Below are 22,925 nucleotides of genomic sequence, written 5' to 3'. Positions count from 1 at the left end.
GTAACTACGTCGCGCATGCGTGTTTAAGACGTGTAAATATTGTAATATATAATGCGGCCGGTATGTAGAGGTCGTATGTGAAAATGTCTAGTGGTATGAACTAGTTAATATTAATGTTAGCTAGGTAATCTCGTCCCAAACTATCCTTAAATTTGATTTGGGAGTTTCACTGCCTTAAAATAATAAAAAAACGTTTTACGTAATAGTTACCTTAACTACTACAGATAAGGGCTTCTCAATATTCTTATACGTTTTTTATCGTTCGATAACACGTCACCGTATCAGAAACGTTCGTTCGTTTTTCAATTCTTCTATTCATAATCACACATTTACAATTTATTTCCTATTATAATTCATGTTACTCGCAAACGAAACATTGATATTAAAACTTTCTCTTAATGCATTATAAGAATTACACTTAATGAATTTGTTAAATCGATTTATTCGTAATAAATTGTTATCAATAAATGTTTCAACTCATTTCGTTATCGAGACAGTTAGATGAGCTAGGTAGCTGTGACAAATACGTACCGCACTTATTAAGCGAATTTAATTGTATAATTTAAAGCTAAAAGACCAAATAATAAAGCCACCATTATAGTATAAGATGCAAATACACATTTGCGTAATAAAATCGTTACCAGTTCCCACTTGCAGTATCGTGATAAGACAAATGCAAGAGATTGCTAACAATACTGCGTCGAAAGTAATTATGTGATCATTTGCTTCGAAATTGTCAAATAAGTAAGAGCATTCGTTCGCTGCTAGTTAATATAGGAACTAGCAATAAATACCGCCAAGGGTTCGAGTAATATTTTAAGTGATCAAATAATACACATGTAACGAGCCTTTGCCAAAACCACTCGCTTGTATGATCCTTTAGTAAGTTCGAAGTGAAGTGAGTTAATTGTCATGTCGATGCCATGTCATGCCTGCCTTGTATCTGTATAAGCGCTTTAGGTACCGAACGACAAGTTTTATATTAAATTGATAATTATTACTGTATATTAAGCATAGAAAGTTCATCGGCAACGAGAAGTCACCATCGATATGTTTTTTTGGTACGATCCAATAACTTTGCATAATAGTAAATACTATTGATATTGTATTAATAAAGAACCAAAATTAAATTAGTAAATAAGTAATTTATTATCCTAAAACTAAATACTATACGCATGTTTTCACTATACCTACTGGTAAAATGGTTATGTACAAGACGAGAGCTACTGTTTTATATATGAATTCTTGCTCGCCTGTAAAATTTTGCAGAATGGATCATATTATAAGATTGTACAATATGAATAAATGCAAAAAAAAGACATTTCCTCGACATCTTGTGATATTTTATTTATTTAATCGATATTGTTATTCTCGACAAGCCAATCAGGATAACAAATTGAGTGTGTTATTTAATTAAATTAGATCAAACCTAACCATAATCCTTCGGTAAATAATACTTATCCTTTAAACAAAAAAAATTAAATCCAACTAGTGAGTATGTGCGACCATATTTTTATAGATTTAAAAAACCTTTTAGTATAAATGTAGTCTAAACATATATGTATTAATACGAAACGTTAGTGCAATTAATACAAATAAACAATCAGTCTCATATCGGTCACTTAAGCCACTCCTAAGTAGAGATTTGAAATGAAATCAATAATATATGGAACGCTTAGACTTATAATGAAATAAAATGACAAAAGAAAAGTCGATTTCGATATTTTTTTACGTAAACGTGAAAAATATCTCTTTGAAACTAAAATAATCACGTCGTATTCACTCTGAAATTCATTGAAAATCTGCCTTAGGTAAATTAATAAGGAAGAGAAAATAAAAATGTCAAATATTTTTATAACTTATATTTTTAATAATTTATAATTGGTCGAGAAGAAAATTTGAATTGCCAGATACGATAATTTAATAACGTAATTCATCACAGTTGGTTCACAAATTGGAAAACAACCAAAATCACTAACGCACTTTATAATTTTGAAGAATATTACAAGAATTTTTTAAATTAAGAATAATTAGTAATTTCAATCATCAGAATCAATTGCATCCGTATCCAAAGAACTGACATCTGCGTCAACATCGCTCGTAATTTGTACTGTATTTGTATTCCGTGCTCGTTCAGGTAAGTCGTTTACAGTATCCCCTGTAAAACGTTTTATAATAATAAATCTAATACATTTTGTTGTACAGTTAGTTAATAATTGAATAATAATTGCTCAAAGAGCGTACATTTTTCCATAGATAGAATATAAATTAGAGAAGAAGAATATGACGAATTTTATTAAATTGAGATAAATAACATAACTCTATTTTTATTATTTTTTAACAACGACTCGCAAAACGATTAGCCAAAACAAAACAGCTGGCTGTTGTTTACGACAGAGTAAATGCAAATCGAGGATAATAAAAACACTTCGTAAAGCAATTTGTATTAATGAGAATAAAATTTTATACAAAATAATCTTTTAACTTTTTTGGCCACTCTCTAAACTAACATACTCGAAGCTCAAACTAAGTTACACTAATATATAAGAATCAGCCATTCTAAATTTTTCAAATTAATTGCTTTTTGACTTTAAATCGATTGAAATATTTATCCTAACCTGAGTTAACATTAATAAATGGTCTATTAATTACACATTGTAAAATAGTTTCTCAATAGTTTTTGGGCAAAAATTAATTAAAAGCAAAGTAAAAAGAACAAAACAATATATACTTGTCTCACCTTCAATACTTCTATGAGGTTCATTAATTTCGTCATTATTATTACTGACTTCGTTAATATGCATTGGTTCATGAACATACTGCGTGTATCGAGGAGTTATACTTGATAAATCTATTAATATAGGCTGTAGCAAAAATGTATTTATATTATTTTCTTAAAGTTTAGTGAAGATCTTTTTGGTTGGAAGAAAATAAAAATTGGTTTTAAATTAATTTAAATTTTAAAGTATATTCGCATTCAATAAATTCTATTTACGATTTGCTATACGAACGGTTAACATTTTTTAAGCTGACATCAATTTTTATGATATAAAGTTTGGATCTTAACTTCGTTTTGTCCAGACGATGTTGCACTCGAACTAAGCGAGGTTCCCCTGCCGGAACTATCTTGGGATTGATCACTGTGCATGCCTCTACCATCGCCAGCACCAGCACCAAAACCAACTCCTGGTTCCATCGCATTCCCATTCACATCAAAAACCGGTTCTCCTAATGGAATCATAGGAAGAAAATCGTCCTCAACTTCTGACTCTGCAATCTAAATAGTCGTTTTTCTTTTTTTATTTTAAATTTGATTTTAATTTACAAGTACTAACACAACACGTTTATAACCAAAATTAATTATAAATGAAGTCATATAAGGGCACACCAACGAAGTTCTTCAGTAACAGCCTGTGAATGTCCTACTGCTGGGCTAAGGCCTCCTCTCCCTTTTTTGAGTAGGAGGTTTTTGGAGCTTATTCCACCACGCTGCTCTAATGCGGTTTGGTGGAATACACATGTGGCAGAATTACAGTGAAATTAGACATATGCAGGTTTCCTCGCGATGTTTTCCTTCACCGTCAAGAACGAGATGAATCATATCACAAATTAAGCACATGAAAATTCAGTGGTCGGGTGAAAACTTGCCCGGGTTTGAACCCACGATCATCGGTTAAGATTCACACGCTCTTACCACTGGGCCATTTTGTTTTTTTTTTAAGTTCTTCAAATTAAGTAATATATAAATCACCGTGGCCAAAATCAGTCTAGAGGACATCATGTTTTGCGTTCCTTTTAATATATATGACTTTTAAACTACTACTACTATATTATATATATTATATTATTATATATTTTTTATATATTTTCTAAAATAATTTTTAAATAGAAAGCTTACAGATGGCTGTTGGCTGATAATATTGAAGAGCCAATTCGGAACATATATATCGTCTTCATATAAACATGATTCGTAAGTATCAGAAGATCGACTCGACACAAACAATTCCTCTGAAACCTGATATTAAAAAATACAAACATTTTTTAACTTCTTGCTTGAATTTATGAAATATATAAATATTACTATCGAACATTGGGTAATAAATTGACAGACAATATAATTATATTGACTGAAAACAATAGAGTTATAAATGCGTTAATAAGCGTAGATAAATATAAACTTACAGCTTGCCTTGCAGAACCTAATGCTAGACTGCCGGTTTCAGAATCAATTAAGTTGACACTATCTAAACGATCACCTACAAATGATTCTGTATTCATTGAAAATCCACTAAACGCTTGTGCAGCTAAAAGTCCGTCTAAATTCTGTGAAATGTTTATCCAAAATAATTTCAACAATTTATAGCCGTTAATTTAAATATTTGAAAACGCCAATATAAAATATATATTAAACGCCAATATGAAAACAACTCACATTGATAATATCTCTATCGTTCCGATCAAATATGTCTTGTACCGAACTAACATTTATTACAGCATTATCAAGTTCATTGTCAGCAAGATAATATTCCGAAAATTTAGAAGTGGATATTGATGATAAATCGCTTGATTTAAATGAAATCGAATCGATTTCTGTTGTATTCATTAATGGTTTAACTTCCGGAGAACTAAAAAGTGAGTCATTTTGATCTATTTTCGAAAGTCCATCTAATGAATTTTCAATGTCGCTTTCTATTATGCTGTTTTCATTAGGGATTACTGTTGTAATACTTAACGGTGATAAGCTGCTATTAAAACTAATGTTATTATTTTCTTCTCCATTTAGTATTATAGTTTCAGATCCGGAAATGATGCTGTCATTAGAATTACATTCAGTAATGTGTATTTTTTGTTCTATTAACTGTCTTATAGCAGACATGATACTACTTCTTGTGGTATGCATAGACCTGCTAGGACTGTTATTAACACTGTCTATTGCATCTGAATTTTCATTCTTATCGTTGTTTGAATTAACTGGTTCACCTTCAATTGATTGTAAGTCCGATATATTATCATTTGAACTTGTGTTAGGTGAACATTCTTCTTTGCAATCAGAGTGACTATTGCCGAAATCATAATTGTGTTTTAATAGTTTGTTAGAATTTAACACATCAGATAAATAATTATCTTGTTTATTATTTGAATGATCATAAATTGTGTTTGGTTTTTTTTTATTATTTTTTATAACTGTTGGTTGGTTAGGAGATAATTGTAATTTTGAATGACCGGTTGTTGCTTGCGCCATAAAAACGCTTTTTGTTTTTCCAACAAACGCACATTTACTTGTTCTTGGAACATCTTTTTTGCAAGAAAAAGCATTTTTTGATGATTCCGGTATATTTTCTTTGTTACTGCACATTACCGTTGACTTATTAGACGTTTTTTTATTACTTTTATAACGCTTGGAGCAATTTTTTATTTTAAGAGATTTATTTTCTGATTCAAAACCAGAATAGCTTCTATCTGATGATGGAGAGTCTCTACGATATGCTTTATTACGTGTGAACACAGCACGAACAGTAGCTACACTGTTAGGCGATGAACATGGAGAACTATTTTGTGATGGCGGGTTGCGATTCAAATTCAAGGTATTATTTTCAATTATTTCTGTAGGCGTCGTTGAAATTGGCTTATTTGCACTGTCATTTGTTTCATTTTCATTTCGAAGTACTGTATAATTGTTGTTGTTTTGCACATTTTCCGTAAATTTGAGTAATTCTTTTGTAATTTCTTCTCTTAAAGAATAAAAGAACGCTGCTTTGTTTATATCAAAGCTTTTGACTCTAGGATCGAAATTAATTTTACTGTCACGATTCGCATTTGAATGTTGTCTTTTTCTTTTTATGTACATGGGCACATAGTCTTTCTTCCTACAACTTTTGTTATCGTCAATGTTTCGACGTATAGAATTCAAATCAATCGTGAAATTTTTGGGGTAAAACTGATTCCTGTTTTGTGAATTTAGTGAACTGAAAAGTAAATAGCTTACACAAATTAAAAGTTCAACATATTTACGTTATCCGTATAACAATTAATTTGGCATACCTGACATTTATTATAGACGTGGCCTAGAAATATGTAAGAAAAATTAGAATAATTATTAGAATATATTATAATGAAGTATTCATTTAATGATATAATGCATTATAGTATTATACCTTGACTATTGTTTTGTGTAATTTAACCGCTTTGCTTATGTTACTTTTGACAGCCTTTTTGTTTCCTTCATTTATTAGTTTAATTTTTTTGATTGTTGGTTTCATACAACATTTTGTCGATTTAAAAACGCCCAAATTCTCTAAAGTTCTAATAGTATCCGTGGGTTCTTTGGGACTTAATTTTTTTTTATTTTTTAGTAACATATTTCTTCTTTTGATTAATTCTTGAGAATTAGTTGAATTTACCCAATTACCTTGATAAACAACATCTTCAGAAATCGTTCGCTCTTTAAAGCTGTGTACATGAATTCCTCCATAGATTAAATTTTTTTTTGCGTAGCTCATCTGAGACCTCTCAGTAAAATTATTATCTTTTCTTAGGAGTTTAATTTCATTATCACTTGCATTTTTTGAAGTAATAATAAATCGTGGCGGCGATCTTGGCAAACCATATAGACTGCCGCAAAGTTCAGAACCTGAATTTTCAATTTTAAGAGGGCTACATGCCAGCTTTGCTAGTTTAGTTTTCTTTGCACTTTCATAAGAATTAGAGATATTTTTAATTTCTTTATCATCGTTCGCCTGGACAGTTTTTGAGCATTTAACTCTACTCATATCGATAATGTCAATATCTGAATCCTTAATTTTGATACCCGTAGCGATGGGCAGACCAGCTATTCTTGATGCAGTGTCCATTAATTCGGTGCACGTACTAAAATCATTTGTTCTTTTATGTACTAGTATATCAGCAAATGAATTGTTGATTTTCATGCCATTTGGAAATAAATTTGGTATTATAGTTGATGAAGTCGTGGCCGATATAGTTGCACATGTTAGAGAATTATCTGGTCCGCATTGGGCGTCTGTAGACAAATGTCGAACGCCTTTTGAAGTACTCGGTTCGTTAATATCTATTAAAATATTAATATTTTTATTTTGCTAATTTGTTCAAAATGTTAGTTATAGGTATTTAAATATAATAAAAAAATATTTAATTTAAATAGGCGATTCTTAATTGAAGCTTATAAAACCTTCATGTCATACATTATTACTAGAAATATTGAAGAAAAATCTCTAATTCCTTAATATAATATTATAATTGTTGATTTTCTTACCATAAATAAAAATCATTTCTGGCGTTAAATTTTCTGTGTCCATATTTGCCTTTAAAAGAAAATCATCATCTTTTGATATATTTATTACTGTTTCCAACACTTCGTTATCTATAATCTCAAAATCAAGAATTGGATCAATTCCAATATTACGACGTAGCGCTATCGATTCTTCGCCATATTCTGAAACTATTCCCACAAACAAACTCTCTTCAGTAGCGGCTATGTCGCGTTGTTTTTCAAGTTCGTTAAAGTTCTCAGTACTCATATGACAATTCAATGACGAATCTATACAGACACCTTTCATGTCTTTTACGGTGTGTTGTTCGGGGTTGCAAAGATTTATCATGCTATCAGGAATCTGAAATACAATAAAATATTAAACTCAATTGATCAACTCATAAAAAACCAGTAATATTAAGCGGAAAGCTGGCTACGGAAGTTATGTAGTAAGGTGCAGTAATTTTTTTATATAAACTAGCGACAACAATGGAATAGCACTGCAGCCAGAAGTAGCTCCCGAGAAGGAAATTTTAATGTAAAGGTTTATTGCAAGGCGGTTTTGATTTAATTATGGTAATGGTTCAATTTTTATTAATTATATGTCCTTATTAAATTATATTAAATGATTTTATTTATTAATGGGCGAAAAGCGACTAATAATTGTCAGATGACAAAAATGTTAATACGAGAAATATATAATACTCATATGGTATAACATATATACGAATACATATAACAAAAGCTGTCGAGGTACAAAAAACACAAAGGTGTTAGGTTTAAATTTATCCCTAAAACGAAAAAAATCCATGAAGCAGACATCGAAGACTGCGTTAAGGTCGAAAACCTCTGCTATATGCTCACATTTGAGAAAAAAGGCTAGATGTGCTTTTAATGTTTAAACTTTTAAAAGATTTTTTTACGATATTTTTACTTTTCATATAAACAATTCCATCATTATACTCTTTGGCAATTAATATCCTGCTTTTCAGTCATAATTAAAATAAAATAGAAGTAAGCAGAACTTGAAAATAAAACGTTACGAAGACACAAGACAAATTAATTTTTAAAATATTTTACCGGTTTCGATAATGTTGATCGCAGCTTCTGATGTTCTTTTGTCTTTTTGTTTTTAACTTTGTACTGACTATTTACTATTTTTCTAGATACCCTTTTAACGGTCTTTGTTTTAGTTGATTTATTTTTGAATGCCTTATTTTGATTTGTACACACACTCAAATGTATACTAGATTTATCATTGCTTATTGTAGAGAAATTCGTTGTAGTTGCAAATGGACTTTTTAGTTTCCTATTATCATCATCATTTGGAAGGGTTTCATTAGATGTATAATTATTGGATTCACAGCTAGAGCCCCGTTCATTGTTATCACTATTTTGTGGCTTTATTGTTTTTATATCATGAACCTCATCGAACGGATACATTATAACGTTATTCTTAAATTCTTCTGTTACTGCATGTATTGAATTAATATCATTGTGATAATCATCTGAAAACAACACAACCTGAAAACTTGTTTTATAAATTAAATTCTTAATAACCATATAAATATTATTCACATTACCATATTCTTCTAGATCATTACTTGTCACACTAACAGCATCATCAAATTCAAAATCTGCTAACTGAGCTCCTTGGCGAGCTTTGTCAATATTAATATCTACAATAAAACTTATTTGTACAATTATATAATTATTTATTATTAATAATTAATAGTGATGACTTCTTTTTACTAGTCTAGGTTAGGCTGTTTGTAAGGCGCTCTTGTTATATACCATTCACCGCTGAGGTAAAGCCGCATCTTCTTTTAAGGACAAGGTTTGGAGCATATTTAATCACGTCGCTGCAGATTTTCATCTGACACAAGGAGGCTTCCTCAGTGATGTTTTCCTTTATCGCCAAGCGCTAAATAAACACAAATTAAGCACATCTATTGGCGCATGTCTGGGTTTGATCCCGCAATCTGTGGTTAAAATTGGCTTATCCAAAATCTTAGCTTGTCCCTAAATGGACAATAGGGGAATAATTCATTATTCTCACATACCATCAGGTGTCTGATTTTCCAGCCAACGTTCCTGCTATATAATTAAAAAAAGGAAAATGATTTTTTTATAAATAGTTATAATACCTGATGGCGCGACGACATCGTTATATTTAGAAACAATATCTTTACTGGAAATTGAAAAAGGAATTAAATTGTTTATACGACATAACATACACAGCAATTCTAATTATAAGCTAAACTTACACTGTATTCTCATTGGTCGAGATCGTGTTAATAATAATTTTATCGTTATGCCTTTGATTACCTGAAATTAAAGTAAAGTATAAAACAGATTCACATTATTTGTATAAAAATATTGAAATTATTTACTCGATTGTTTGTGAACAAAACTTGATAAAAAATTCACTTGGTAAATTTTAGCTGGAACTTCGATATAGGTATTTTATTAATATGTTTACGATTATATTATTTATTACATATGTTTGAGTAATGTTTGTAAATATTAATGTACGTAAATATTAATTTATTAAAACTAAAGTTCAGATAAATCGGCTTCAAGACATGTTTCCGTTTGTAAGAGTAAAAATAATCTAGAGTAGAGACGGGGGCTACAGATACAATTTCAGGACGAATTATCATTAACATAAATGATTTATCGGATGAAAGAGAGGATGAGGACGACTACGAAATATCTGAGAAATTCATGATTAAAAATTACGGTTAGTATAATATTATTTATCTGCATTTATATTTATTTGTCTGCTGACGGTGCACTTCTACCTTCCTAAAAAAAATTACACTAATTAGATTTCAATATTCTCACAGTATTCAATGGCATTTAATGGATAGCTCTCAAGGTAGTGTCGTCTCCTTCTTTCAATAGACTTTTCCGTTAGAGTGAGTAGATCAAATAGCTTGCACTGCATCCAACTAGCTGGTGGTGGGTCTTGGCGTTCTTTGGTTGTGTATAGAGCTAATTTCATCAAGCGACACACGATGCGATCTAGTTCCGTTGTAATATCTTCGTCCGCGGTAAGTAATTTACGAAGTTTACGGACTTTCTGATCGAGAGCACGTCGAAGACATCGACCTAAGAGCGTTTATGATTATATTTATTCTGAGGAAGCATTTCATGTATGGAAAATACAACTTTATTTTTGTAACTTATTTGTTTGGTATTTAATTTACGGTATTGTCGATACGGAGACTAAATATTTTTTAAATTGTGCATTGTTAATACATATTTACTAGATTATAATGATTCATTTCGAACAAAAGCTTATAACAAATAAAAAATACATAATATTCGAATAATGTTTTTTTTTTTTTTTTGTCGTGTAATATTAATCGAGCTATAGGTACGATTGAACTTTCACACGAAAAATTGTAATTTAATTGTTAAAAATATAAAGTGATGTAGAAACTATAGGTTAAAAATATAGCAAAACGGCTTACTCATAAATGTTGTTTAGCAGGCGACTAGTTACACAATGCTGTCTTTTTCATTCAAATATCAAATCAATGATGACAGAAAAAGAGAAAACAGTGTTTAACTAAACACCACTAAGCAACGTTTACAAGTTTCTTTAACAAAATAAAGAGCGACTATTAAAAAAATATGTTAAAAACTAAACGCAAACCATTATAATCCGGTAGGGTCGCACTACCTTCTGATATTGTATTGGAATATACATCTGACGTGTCCCACTGCAAAAAGGGCATTTTTTTAAGAATATTTCTTATACTTCATCGTAATAATAAAGTATAATAACTAAAACGTAATTAACATGCTATGGATATATTTTTAACACTGTTGTCGAATTTCAGTGATTTCGGTCTCTCAAAATGGTTTTCCGACGTAAAGACTTAAAAACGGTAACATTACCACATAACTTCTGCCAAATTCGATATTCGGAGCTAATTTAAAAAAAGAATGTATGAAACACATTAAAAAATCTAACGGCCTCACTTATAAATGTTGTTTAAGGGTTTTACAACTCTCTCATTCTGTCATCATTGTTTTGACATTTGAAAGAATAAGACAGCAACTTTTTACTCACCGCTAAACAGCATTTATAGTGAAAGCCGTAAATCATCATGTTGTCATATAACTTAATATCTCAAATAGTAACCGTTCAGAAAAAACAAGATGGCGTTTATATTAAGTCAAAATGTTGTAAGTAAATTTTGGGTATAAAGATAAAACATGTTTTCATAGAAGATAACATTTAATTACTTATAAAAGTACTTATTACTAAAGAGAAAGGTTAACATATAGGAGTGCATCTTTTAAATTTATTAAACTATTAAAAAAATAAAAAATAAAGCAATTTCCGCATCAGATGTTAATTTGAAAACTAAACAATTGAAACAAAAATAAATAACGGTTAATATATTATAGATAGAACGGTTAATATATATAGAGACAAACGTCTCTGTAAAAATTTTGATCATTAAAGTTAGTTGTAACTTCAATTCTCAAATAAAACTTAAATAAAAAAAAAAAAAAAACTAGTTAACAAATTCAAATTGATTGTTTACATCAGATAGAGTGTCCTCTCGCAAATCTTCCTCTTGGGTATAGAGAGAGATATTGTCAATTGTTAGTCGAGTATGGATCACTACATCGTCCACTACGTCATATCCATTCCACTCGAGAAGTTCCCTGCAAACACAAAAGAAAAACGGTTGTTATTGATTTTTTTTCTTTAAAATGCCAATGCTAATATTACTTCTAAAATATTATTTGTTTTCATTAAATTTTACAAAGGCAGATATAATGACAAAAGGCCTAATCTTCGAGTCAACCCGTTGTTGAATAGAGAATGTAAACAACATTAAGCAAATTTATATATTCACAAAATTCCAAATGCAAACTTAAAAATAATAGTAACACATTTAATACATACAACAAGTAATAAAAATATATCAAAATAATATTTTTTTTCTATTTCCATTTAATTTTATATCAAATTTTATTATCATCTGTAATGTTACCTATATGTATGAATAATTTACAATTTATACATAATATATGTGTATATAATTATATTTGTCTAAATTTCACAAGGAACACTCACCTCACTTTGTCGACATCCGTTGTAATATGTTCTACGGCTCCCATTAATTGATGAATAGGTATTTCTAACTTCTGCGTGTCTGTTGCGAAATTTAAAGGTTGATCTACGTCTATAAGTCTATTGATTTCCTCTGATATAGCATCTAGGATGCGGCATTCATCTGATTTAATCTAAATGTAAAAGTTACAAAAAAAAACATTTACATGAAGCTATTCAAGGCGCGTTTGGCCAACTCAAATTGAGAGACTCTCCTCTCGAGGCGCTAGTTCGAGCGGACAAGATAATAAAAAAGGCTACGAGAATTTACAGACTATTTGGTAAATGATAGTATAAGAGCATCACTAGTGGATGAAGTTCCAACGAAAAAGTGCATTCCTTTATTTCGCTAAAAAACTGTAGAGCAGCCTTGAGCTGGCATGGCTGCGGTGGCATTTCACCATTACGAAGAATCTTTCCCTTCCTACTTCTTTTTGGAAAAGGCTAAGAGATGATTTAAAACGAAAATCTAACCTTAAAAGGATAATTATATTCTCTAACAGTTTTGTAGTACTGGTTCCAGTATGGTGCGTTTTCTCCCCAGTTTATATTGAACCAAATGCTTCTTTGGATGTTTTCGTTTGATTGATCCTTATTAAAGTTGAGCATCTTCGTCAAATGTCGAATCTCATCCACAACTTCTCTAGTGTGATCAAAATTATCAGTCTTATTCTTCGCCAATAAACCCAGTGTGACTTTTGAGAATTTCTTTACTTGCAGCATTGAGCAATTCAATCTATAGATAGTAAGGAAATAGTAATTAGTGTAAGCCATTATCACAAAATAATACATAGTTAACAATTGACACATTCAAGTATAGCCCATGCCATCTACAAGAGTAGACATATAAATAATTTTGACATTGAATTGACGCGATATCATTGGTCAAGATCGCGAATAATCTATGAATATCAATTCATTATGGGTTCACGAAAAGATTTCGTTTTGAATGTCGACGAATTATTATAGGAACTTTTGAAGATAATTTTGAAATAAGAAGAAAAGCTAACTAAACTCAAAAAAAATAGAATAACAGTCATTCAATTATTGAGAAATATATGTAAAAAGGAACACAATCTACAAATAAATACATATTAATTTCTTTAATTCGTTGATTTATTATTATTTATTGCACATAATATACAATGCTACAAAAATAAATAACTGGTATATACAATATGCAAAGAGGGGGCTATCACTTACAGTGGTTTATGTTTCTATTTATATTGATTTAATTAAATATATTACAACTAATTTACTACTACCTGTGTTTTATGACAATTGAATGAAATAGAAAAATACTTTATAATATTTAATTACAAAACTAGAGACCTGCTCGCAACATCTTCTATCTCATACACTCGATACATCTTTTTCCTTCTCGGTATAAGTATGTTTAAGTACACATCATTGTCAAACAAGAAATTCTTTTCTAACTCATAGTCCAAATTACATTGCAATATCTTGTCTTGGTAACCAAGATTATCCAAAGAAAATGATGGTGTTGTTATAACAATTGTCATAAAAGACTGCTGATTATATAATAATTTGGTATAAGATTCATCGCTGATAAGGAAAAGTTAATATAGAAGGAAATGTTTAATAAGATTTCTAATATATATGGAATTTAAAAAAAGTTTCTTCATATGTAATCTAATGTCCAAATAAGCTTAGCATCTTTGTTATTATGTTTATACAGTTTTTATAAATGGAACATTCATTAAATAATTTAATTAAAAATAATATTTTAATTTATTATGGCAAGTTGAATACAAAAATATCCATACTAATACTATAAAGCTTAAGTTTGTTTGTTTATATGAAAGTAAACAATTATCTGAGAATCATCTAGTAAAATTTGAAAAAATATTTTTTCAATTTTCACTTCTTCTTGAGAAAAGTAACAGTAACGCAGAGCAGCCTTTGAAATATATGTATGGGTTTATATTTGTAGTTTGTTTTTTTCAATTTTAAATATAACGGCCGTAAGATTAGGTTAGAAATTGTATAATTCTTACTTGTTTTCTAAATACAGCATATTGTCTGAAATTGATTCTGGAGTCTCCCAACTTTCAGCCATGTCACTTAAAGTATTAGGACTTGGTGCCTCTGGAATCAATTTGAGTAATGCATTAAGTTTAATAAATAAGACTTTGTTTATTCATCGTCATTATATATACAAAAAAGAAAAACAAATAAAATAAAATAATAATAAAATAAAATAATAAGTGTTTTGTACTATTACTAGTTAACATAAATAGCAATTTTTTGATAATTTAAAATATAAAATACTGCCCTTATAGTGAAGAGGTGAGTGTATGGTATATTTATCGTTTTCTAACAATATCTAGTCAACACAATGTGGTAGTTTACACAATGGTGGTATACACCAATAAAAAGTTTTTTTTTTTTTTGTATTAACAGCTTCACTTTGTGTTAGTAAATAATATTTAAGAATTAAGTAATTAAAAGTGTTTTTTAACCTGTGATAAAAAATAGTGTGAAATACTATTTTTTAATAGTGTGAACCTTCTCCTCAAAAAGAGGAGAGGAGGCCTTTAGCCCAGCAGTGGGACATTCACAGGCTGTTACGGATAAAAAATATGATATCAACATCTTTTATTTGAATTAGTCCACCTCAATGGTTCCCAATTGTATTAACATTAAATTTACAAAATACTAACTTGCAACAAGAGCCAGACTGTCCAAATTTAAATCAGGCTGTTTTTGATAATCCTTTGCATAAAAAAGTGCTAGTTGGCTACAACATCCGAGATGTAAGGTATCAGGCGGTCCAGGAGCAATTCCTTTAGACATAACTGTGTAATGTGGGTAGCGAGTAACAATATTACTACACCTGAAAAAAATAGTAGATTGAGAAAATAACTCATTTTACACAACTTCAAAAATATCCCATAAAATTATATAATATATATTTTTTTAAATACTGCATTACGATTAAAACAATAAGCATAGAATATATTAACTTACATACGTAACAAAATCAATTCAGTGTTGATTTATCCATAAAATATTATTTTATCTTTTTTATTAACCAATAGACTGAGTTATGAAGATGAAAAATGTATTTAATTTTCAACTAATTTTCAGATGAGTTAGAGATTTAAATTTGAATTTAACTCAGGATTCAATGACAAAGCATTTAAATGAAAGATTATTTTAAAGATGTAGTACATATTCAATGTTTTTTTTTATAAATAATTATTCATATTACCAGTCATGAAACTGTTCTCTGCTCCACTCAAAGAAATGGTCAAGCCTTCTAAGACCATTTTTTTCTAGAACTTTGAAGAGAACATTAAAATCCCCATTGGGTGTAGTGATAACGGCAACCCTCGGTTTTATAAATCCAAACACTGTATGAACAAATCTCTCCAAATCATGAGGAAGCATATGTTCTATCAACTCAATTGCTATAACGGCATCACATCCTATTAGTCTATAGTCTGGATCTGCTGCATTACCTTGGTACAGCTGAAATAATTAAGCAGAAAAAAAATTCTCTATTGAGATTTGATAAAGAGAATATTAACATTATTTAAATATTTATGGATGCTTTTAAGTAGCTGATAACAAGATACGAAATCACACCCAAGGTAACCTGTAGAATATAAAAAAACTATAGTCATTCATATATTCCACAATAAACTATTAACTACTATTACTAGAAATAATAATAGTTTTAGTAAATCTGGTATTTCAAACTTACAGTTACTTGTAATGGGCTTTCTCTCTTTGATACATAGTTCTCAGATCCGAGAAGGTCAGAAGAACATCGAACTGGTATAGTTTCAATATCAACACCAAGGATATATTTCAAACCTGGTACATCCTTTAAATATTTTATGAAACTCATATTGTGGTAGCCAAAATCTACAACCTGTAAATTTAAAGTTAGAGTTGCTAAAATGACGAGGGTTTATAAGAATAATATTTCAGCCATCACATACTAAAAAAGTTGAAGATATATAGTTTTCATTCAGTAAAATTTACATGATAAATAATGTAGTAAGTCAAAAAAGTTATTGGCAAAAAACAGTGTTTCAACTTATTTGTACATTTTTGTGGTTTATTCGGTCTTTAAGTTATAATTTCTTAAAGAAGCGTTCCATGAACCATATTATTTTAACTCACGATTATACTATTCTTAATAAACTTTTATGTAAGTACTTATTTATTTTGGTTCACTGTGTGCATCTATCCTAAATGGAAAAATATATGTTGCACTTCAGTATCAGTTGCAATCAAATAAGTGTTTTGTCGCACTGTAAAAGTGTTAGCATAGTGTAAATATCAATATTGAGTTTGGAAGTCATTGCGAATGTTTTTTCAAAACCTAATAATTATTACCATGGGGAAAAACAGATAGTGATTTTCGCATCTGTTTAAGTGAAACATTTTATCGATACTTAGAAGTTCTAAAAACATACAAAGTATACATTTCATGTAGCTCAGCCTCAAAATAAAAATACCAGGAGTATTTCGTCTTTTTGTCTTCCATAATAACCAGAATTTTTACTTCAACAAGTGAAAGCAGTGTATAAACACTGAAGAAATGTTCATAAAATCTACGTAAAGATTTTTTTTGTTTAATTCATTTTATTTATTCTTAATATAATTATTTTAATATCTATTATGATGTCTGCTACCTAATAAAATTGATATCACATTAAGTAGTCGATAGACGAAAAAAAAAAAAATCAACCCACCTCCTTATATAGTTTCAATCACCCATTACCATAAAACTTGAAGTTTATTATTTATTACTAGAGTTTTTACCAATTATTTAATACTTTTAATATTGACTAATGAATTTATATAAAATCTACTTGAATAACAGGTAGGTAAACATTTCAAAATAACTTTCAGATTAAATTTGTATTTTTTTTTTATAATACCTTTTCCAAACTTCCACACCAACGTTCATCCATAAGACAATCTACGACTGCGGCATACCGCTGTACATATACCGGTGGATAAAACACTACACCTTTTTTTTCATCATATTCCGCAAATACGTGTTCATCAGAATCATCATCATCATCATAACTGTCTTTGTCTTTGAACTGGAAACTCAGTCTTTTGTAATAAGGTCTTAAAAATCTATCTATTACAGCGATCAATGATTCGCGAAAAAACATTAAAATTTGCAGTGCAATTATCATTTTAGAATAGGTAATAAGGATATTTAAACAAGTAATATTTGCCTCCTGATATACTGATATATGTGGTAACGATTATAACATGATGTTCACATGTTTACCACTGTTTTGTTTTTTCTGTCACAATTCTCAAAATTTCTTGCCGGCTGTCATCCTCGATTCTATCTAACGCTCAAAAATTGTCATTTGTAATGACGAATGCTGTCAAAGACAGATTATTACTTTTTTAGTAGGCTAGTAGGTAGGTATTATGAGTTTTACCAGCAACCTACAGGAATTAATCCAACTATTGGCAACCATCCAATTACTGGTGTATATATTGTTTAATGTATGAAAAAATTTATACAAATTTATTTATTGTTCAGACTTGGCATAATCAGATTAAAGAATAACGATTACAATGAGTAATCGTAATCGTTAATCATTCATCTGATAAAAAAATTCTGAAGTTTGTTTATATAATTTTTCAGTTTTTTTTGTATCGGGGTTGGCACCGACTTCAAACCGATCAAAAGATAAATATTATTATCGGTAACACATACTAATAATAATATTTTATTGAAATTATTAATAGTAACTCCTTGCCTCGCATGGTTGGGGGAGAGGGACAGGCATTAAGTAAAAAAAAACAATCTATGCCCGTCCTCGGAGTCTAAGCTTGCTTCATACCAATTTTTTACAGACAGAGTTACTTTCGCATTTATAATATATATATATATATATATATATATATATATATATATATATATATATATATATATATATATATATATATCTATATTATATATTTATATATTAATAATTGTATAAATATATTATAAGTGTAATAGATAGATTAATTAATAAGTAATTATAACACTGGATATTAAATAAAATAAGACAAAAATAATTACAAAGTAATACGTGCATTGTTGTCTGTTGAAGTAAATCTGTATTTTCGACTATAATATAAGTAGAATAAGAATCGAACCTATTAGTTACATCTTACTTCTTTACTCCCTTGTAGGAAACAAGGGAGTAAAGAAGTAACTCCCTAACTTCTTATATCTTTACTCAATTCACTCAATCCTATAACTTTTCAATATAGGTATTAAATATGTACCTAACATTTTTGTATAACTAAATATAATTTAGAAGTTAAAAAAGTTTAGAGCCCAATTATAACACAAATTAAAATAATTAAGATATATTTTCATTTAAGAAGAATAATATACCATGTTGTTTGTTATATACATATGTAGGTATATATAATTAGTTTTTTAACACATTTTCTGACTTGCAGAAAATACCTAGATGGCATTAATGGTAGAAATAATTTGCCTTTTGTAGCGAGATGGCCTAGTGGTTAGAACGCGTGAATCTTAACCGGTGATCGTGGGTTCAAGCCCGGGTAAGCACCACTGTATTTTTATGTGTAATTTGTGTTTATAATTCATCTCGTACTTGACGGTGAAGGAAAACATCGTGAGGATACCTACATTTGTCTAATTTACATAGTGCTTTTATAATAGTTTTTAATCTACACGCTAGATGACGCTCCTAAGCAGTTTTAAATAATATTTAATGTTGCTTATATTACTCTCTAGGTGTCGCTGACGGATTCAGCATTTAAGTAAGTTTCGACGAATTCGTAATATGACTTCGAGGGTGTCATCGGATTGATAGGAGGAAGAGCTAATTCATCTTGCAAGATTTGATCTAAACAAACTGGCAAACATAGCAAGCTAAATAATACGTTTCTATTACAAAATCGTATGTAATAACAAGTAATAAGGATTTATTTTTACTTTTTTTTTACTTTGTTTTGTTTGTAAGAACTGTTCGTTTCCATAATAATTAGAATTAAATGATTTTATAGTGTTTTTTGTTTATCTTAGAAATATGAGCTGAATAGTTTAGCTGATAATGTTTTTTTTTTTAATTTATACTAGTTATTATCTATCTTATCTCTATTCTTACTAAATAAAAAAATACATACAAAATGCCTAGGTACCTATCGCAAATATTCAATGCAGAATATTATTATATCGTGTCCTTATAAATTTAAATCTACATTTTTTTTTTAAATTTATTTACTTTGTGAATTAAGAAATTAAGAATTAAGAAACGCGTTGGAAGACTTTTGAAATAATGTTTAATATGTTTTTTTACTTCCATGTGTTACAAAGGCTCTTCAAGCTTGAAAACTTTTTGCATCGTTTACGTTACTTAAATTATTTATTAATTGTCCCAGCAAATGTTGTTTATTGTAATGCTGTGTTAAGTAAGTAGTTATTTTTTTACAATCATATTTTTTTAAATATTATTTGAAAAACGAACGAAGGTAACGCCAAGAATCGGGCCATTATTCTTCAATTGTGTTAAATAAAAAGAACAAAGAGGACTTATCTAATTTAATTTTTCTATAAATAAATTTTATATACCTACATGTAAATATAAAACTAAATAAATATAAAAGCAATGCAACTAAGAATAAGTGAATGGAAGCATTCCAGAAAAAACTGACCACGTATCCGCATTGATTTACTAAGAAAATTGAGTTATAACGTATCATTTCATAAAATAAAAATAATTACACATTATTTAAGGTTTTTTTGTATATTTTATAATTCAATAATAAAGTTAATTTAATTACCTATGTAATTAACTTATTTATCGAATTTTGTAATAAAAGCTATTGGACCGTAATTGACTTAGTAGTGTTTAATTTGTGTATTATTATATCATGTTACTACTCGGCGATGTCGGAACACATCGTTAGATAAGTAAACTCCATATTGTGTTGAGTGGAGATTCTGCTAGGTAGAAATCTACATTCTGGACCGGTATTATCCTTAAATTAAAATTAATCTTGAACGTCCTTGAAAAAGTAAAATAGTATAAATTATTTTGGTTTTGTTTCATAGTATACTTTGTTTCCAGTATATATAAAATAATATGCTTCATTCATAATATATTGTTTATATTTTCATTAAATGTATTGATTATGCAAATATGATTATTCTTGTTAATTCTTTCACCACCGCTCATAGAAGTTGGCACTGTACGGGATATTAACCATGCGCCAACAAGCTTGGGAACTAAGTTGTTACATCCTTTATGCCTGTTTTTACACTGGCTTCTAACTTACCCTTGAAGCCGGAACACAAAAGTACTAACTAAAACCTTACCACCACGTAAAGTATTTAAAGTAATCTAGTCATAAAATATTGCTTAGGCTTAACTAATGTATGAACTTGTACGATAATTTCAATCAAATTCGTTCAAAGGTATTCTCTTAATATATGCACAAGCGGAAGCCGATACTTTTAAAAACCTGCAATTACAAAATACTGGCATAATACCTATGTATTATTTTTAATTTTATTTAAAACCCAAATGTTTTAAGCCTTTGGCAATTTAATTTATTGTAAAAGCATGCGGAAATCTTGGTGTTAATTTATTTCCTTTTGTTAAATTCAAGCAGTGAAAGTAGATATTGTAGAATTGACAACATTGTCTGTGATCTATCATCCAGCTACATAACCGGTAAAAATGATAGTTGTGTGTTAGCTGCAACATTTACACATTGGTCATAGCCTCACAACTATTATGAAGTTTTTTTATGTCCTTTAATTATTTTTGCTTAAGTTTTGTTTTATAACGTAATAACAATCTGTCTCTATATATATTGTGAAATATAATATTACGGAGAATGTATATAATATTGTATTGTACTGTGTCACTCTTTTACGCTCTGTTGAAATTTCGATTAATTTATGTTTACAAAGAGATTACCTAAGTTTAAAAAAAAAAGTAGCTATCGCGTATAAGGGATTGATAAGGATAATTAAAAAAATTAATTTGGAATATTATTAAATATTATTGTAAGACAAAAATACATATTAAAAATGTGATTTTGTTTTATTATTAAAGTAATTTTTAGTATAGTTTTCCTTTAAAAAAATGTCTTAAGAATTTGATGTAAATCAATCCATATGCTTTTTAATTTAGGCAAGTTGTATAAAAACGTATTATTTTTTCTTTTTCGTTTTCATTGAATCTGAACGCCTCGAAGTTATACATTATAAATCGCCTTTTGTTACGTGGTATAATTCATTATTATGTTTGATTTTAAGTAATAAATGATGAAGGGAAATAGAAAACTAGTTTTTCTTATTAGTTTCAATCGTATTGTAAAGTTACATTTCGTTACAGAATAAAAATGTTTTTTTTTTTTTAAAAAAAATGATGACAAGGCGAATAAAAACAGAGTAATAGTAGATGATATTTTAATACATATAAAATACATTATATATATCCTATATTGTTACCTAATCGTTTTATATTATTGTAGTCTAACGAGCGAGGATACGACCACGGTTTTAGCACATGCACATAACATTAAAGTAGTAAATTAACTAAATGGTTTAAAGTTCTATGAATTATAAAATATTATTTGCTCATATTTTTATTTTTGATACTAGACTGATCTATGGGTATGACCCACATTCAATATTAGTCAATATTCAGCTGCGAGTCGAAGGAACAATGTCACGTGAACTAGTTTTATATCTATAACTGGTCTATCGTTATCACGATAGCTGGCTCGACGTACGCTATTAGATAAGTACATTCTGTTCAACAATTTAAGTGACAAATATAAGTTTATTTTCTAATAAAGATAATTCATACATATTATTCGCCACACAATTTATATTATATTTATTAAAAATTGTAAAAGTACCGTATACTTTTGTAGTTTATTAAAAGTTAAAAATGTTTTTATTTTTTTATTTTGTTAAAAAACACAAAGATATGTACATATATATAATGCCTTTTTTGTACATCAAACTACTACCGTATTATTTTAATGAGAACAAAAAGCTTATATTAAAAAAAAACACTGTCAAATGGTGTGGAATAGACATTACACATTACTGGACACAATAACTACGTTCTATTAAATGAAAAAATATCAAATAAGTTAAGATAAATAAACGATAAGTTTTTGGCATAATATTTTTTTTTTCATTTCATATTATTTTTCATAAATATACGAAATATATTGTTTTATATTAATGACAGGCGATTAGTTTAGTATACCACTAAACACACCACCTAATGGATTTCTAGTTACAAAGCCTTTCACTCAAAAACTATCTAAACTGCTCTCTATCGAATGTCTTAAAACATACGTGTGAATATATTATTAAATTGTATATGTATGTAAGAATTTATGTATTTTATAAATTACTTTATATATCTCTTCGTCTTAAAAACAAATTACTTTATAAAAAATTGCCATTTTTTTCTCACACGTAAATCGAAATATTCCGAATAAAATTGCAAATAA

At 28.8% G+C, this 22,925-nt stretch overlaps 1 protein-coding gene across 1 annotated transcript; it reads right to left on the bottom strand.

Annotated features, from left to right (window-relative positions):
* Window positions 1–1,847: 1,847 nt before the first annotated feature.
* Window positions 1,848–17,742, bottom strand: LOC126774635 (uncharacterized). The gene is made up of 24 exons (XM_050496179.1): window positions 17,327–17,742; window positions 16,138–16,308; window positions 15,643–15,902; window positions 15,092–15,264; window positions 14,426–14,516; window positions 13,740–13,973; window positions 12,882–13,143; window positions 12,372–12,541; window positions 11,833–11,956; window positions 10,932–10,998; window positions 10,115–10,381; window positions 9,415–9,458; window positions 9,062–9,176; window positions 8,851–8,946; window positions 8,348–8,775; window positions 7,271–7,628; window positions 6,156–7,066; window positions 6,043–6,065; window positions 4,433–5,966; window positions 4,183–4,323; window positions 3,899–4,015; window positions 3,068–3,277; window positions 2,741–2,864; window positions 1,848–2,158 (listed from the first exon to the last, which is right to left on the bottom strand). Exons 1-24 carry the CDS (start codon window positions 17,591–17,593, stop codon window positions 2,040–2,042), a joined length of 6,306 nt encoding a protein of 2,101 aa, XP_050352136.1. The 5' UTR covers window positions 17,594–17,742; the 3' UTR covers window positions 1,848–2,039.
* Window positions 17,743–22,925: the final 5,183 nt, after the last annotated feature.

The sequence above is a fragment of the Nymphalis io genome, chromosome 2 (genome assembly GCF_905147045.1).
Source record: "Nymphalis io chromosome 2, ilAglIoxx1.1, whole genome shotgun sequence".
Lineage (NCBI taxonomy): Eukaryota > Metazoa > Arthropoda > Insecta > Lepidoptera > Nymphalidae > Nymphalis > Nymphalis io.
This window is presented reverse-complemented; position numbering and strand designations above follow the sequence as displayed.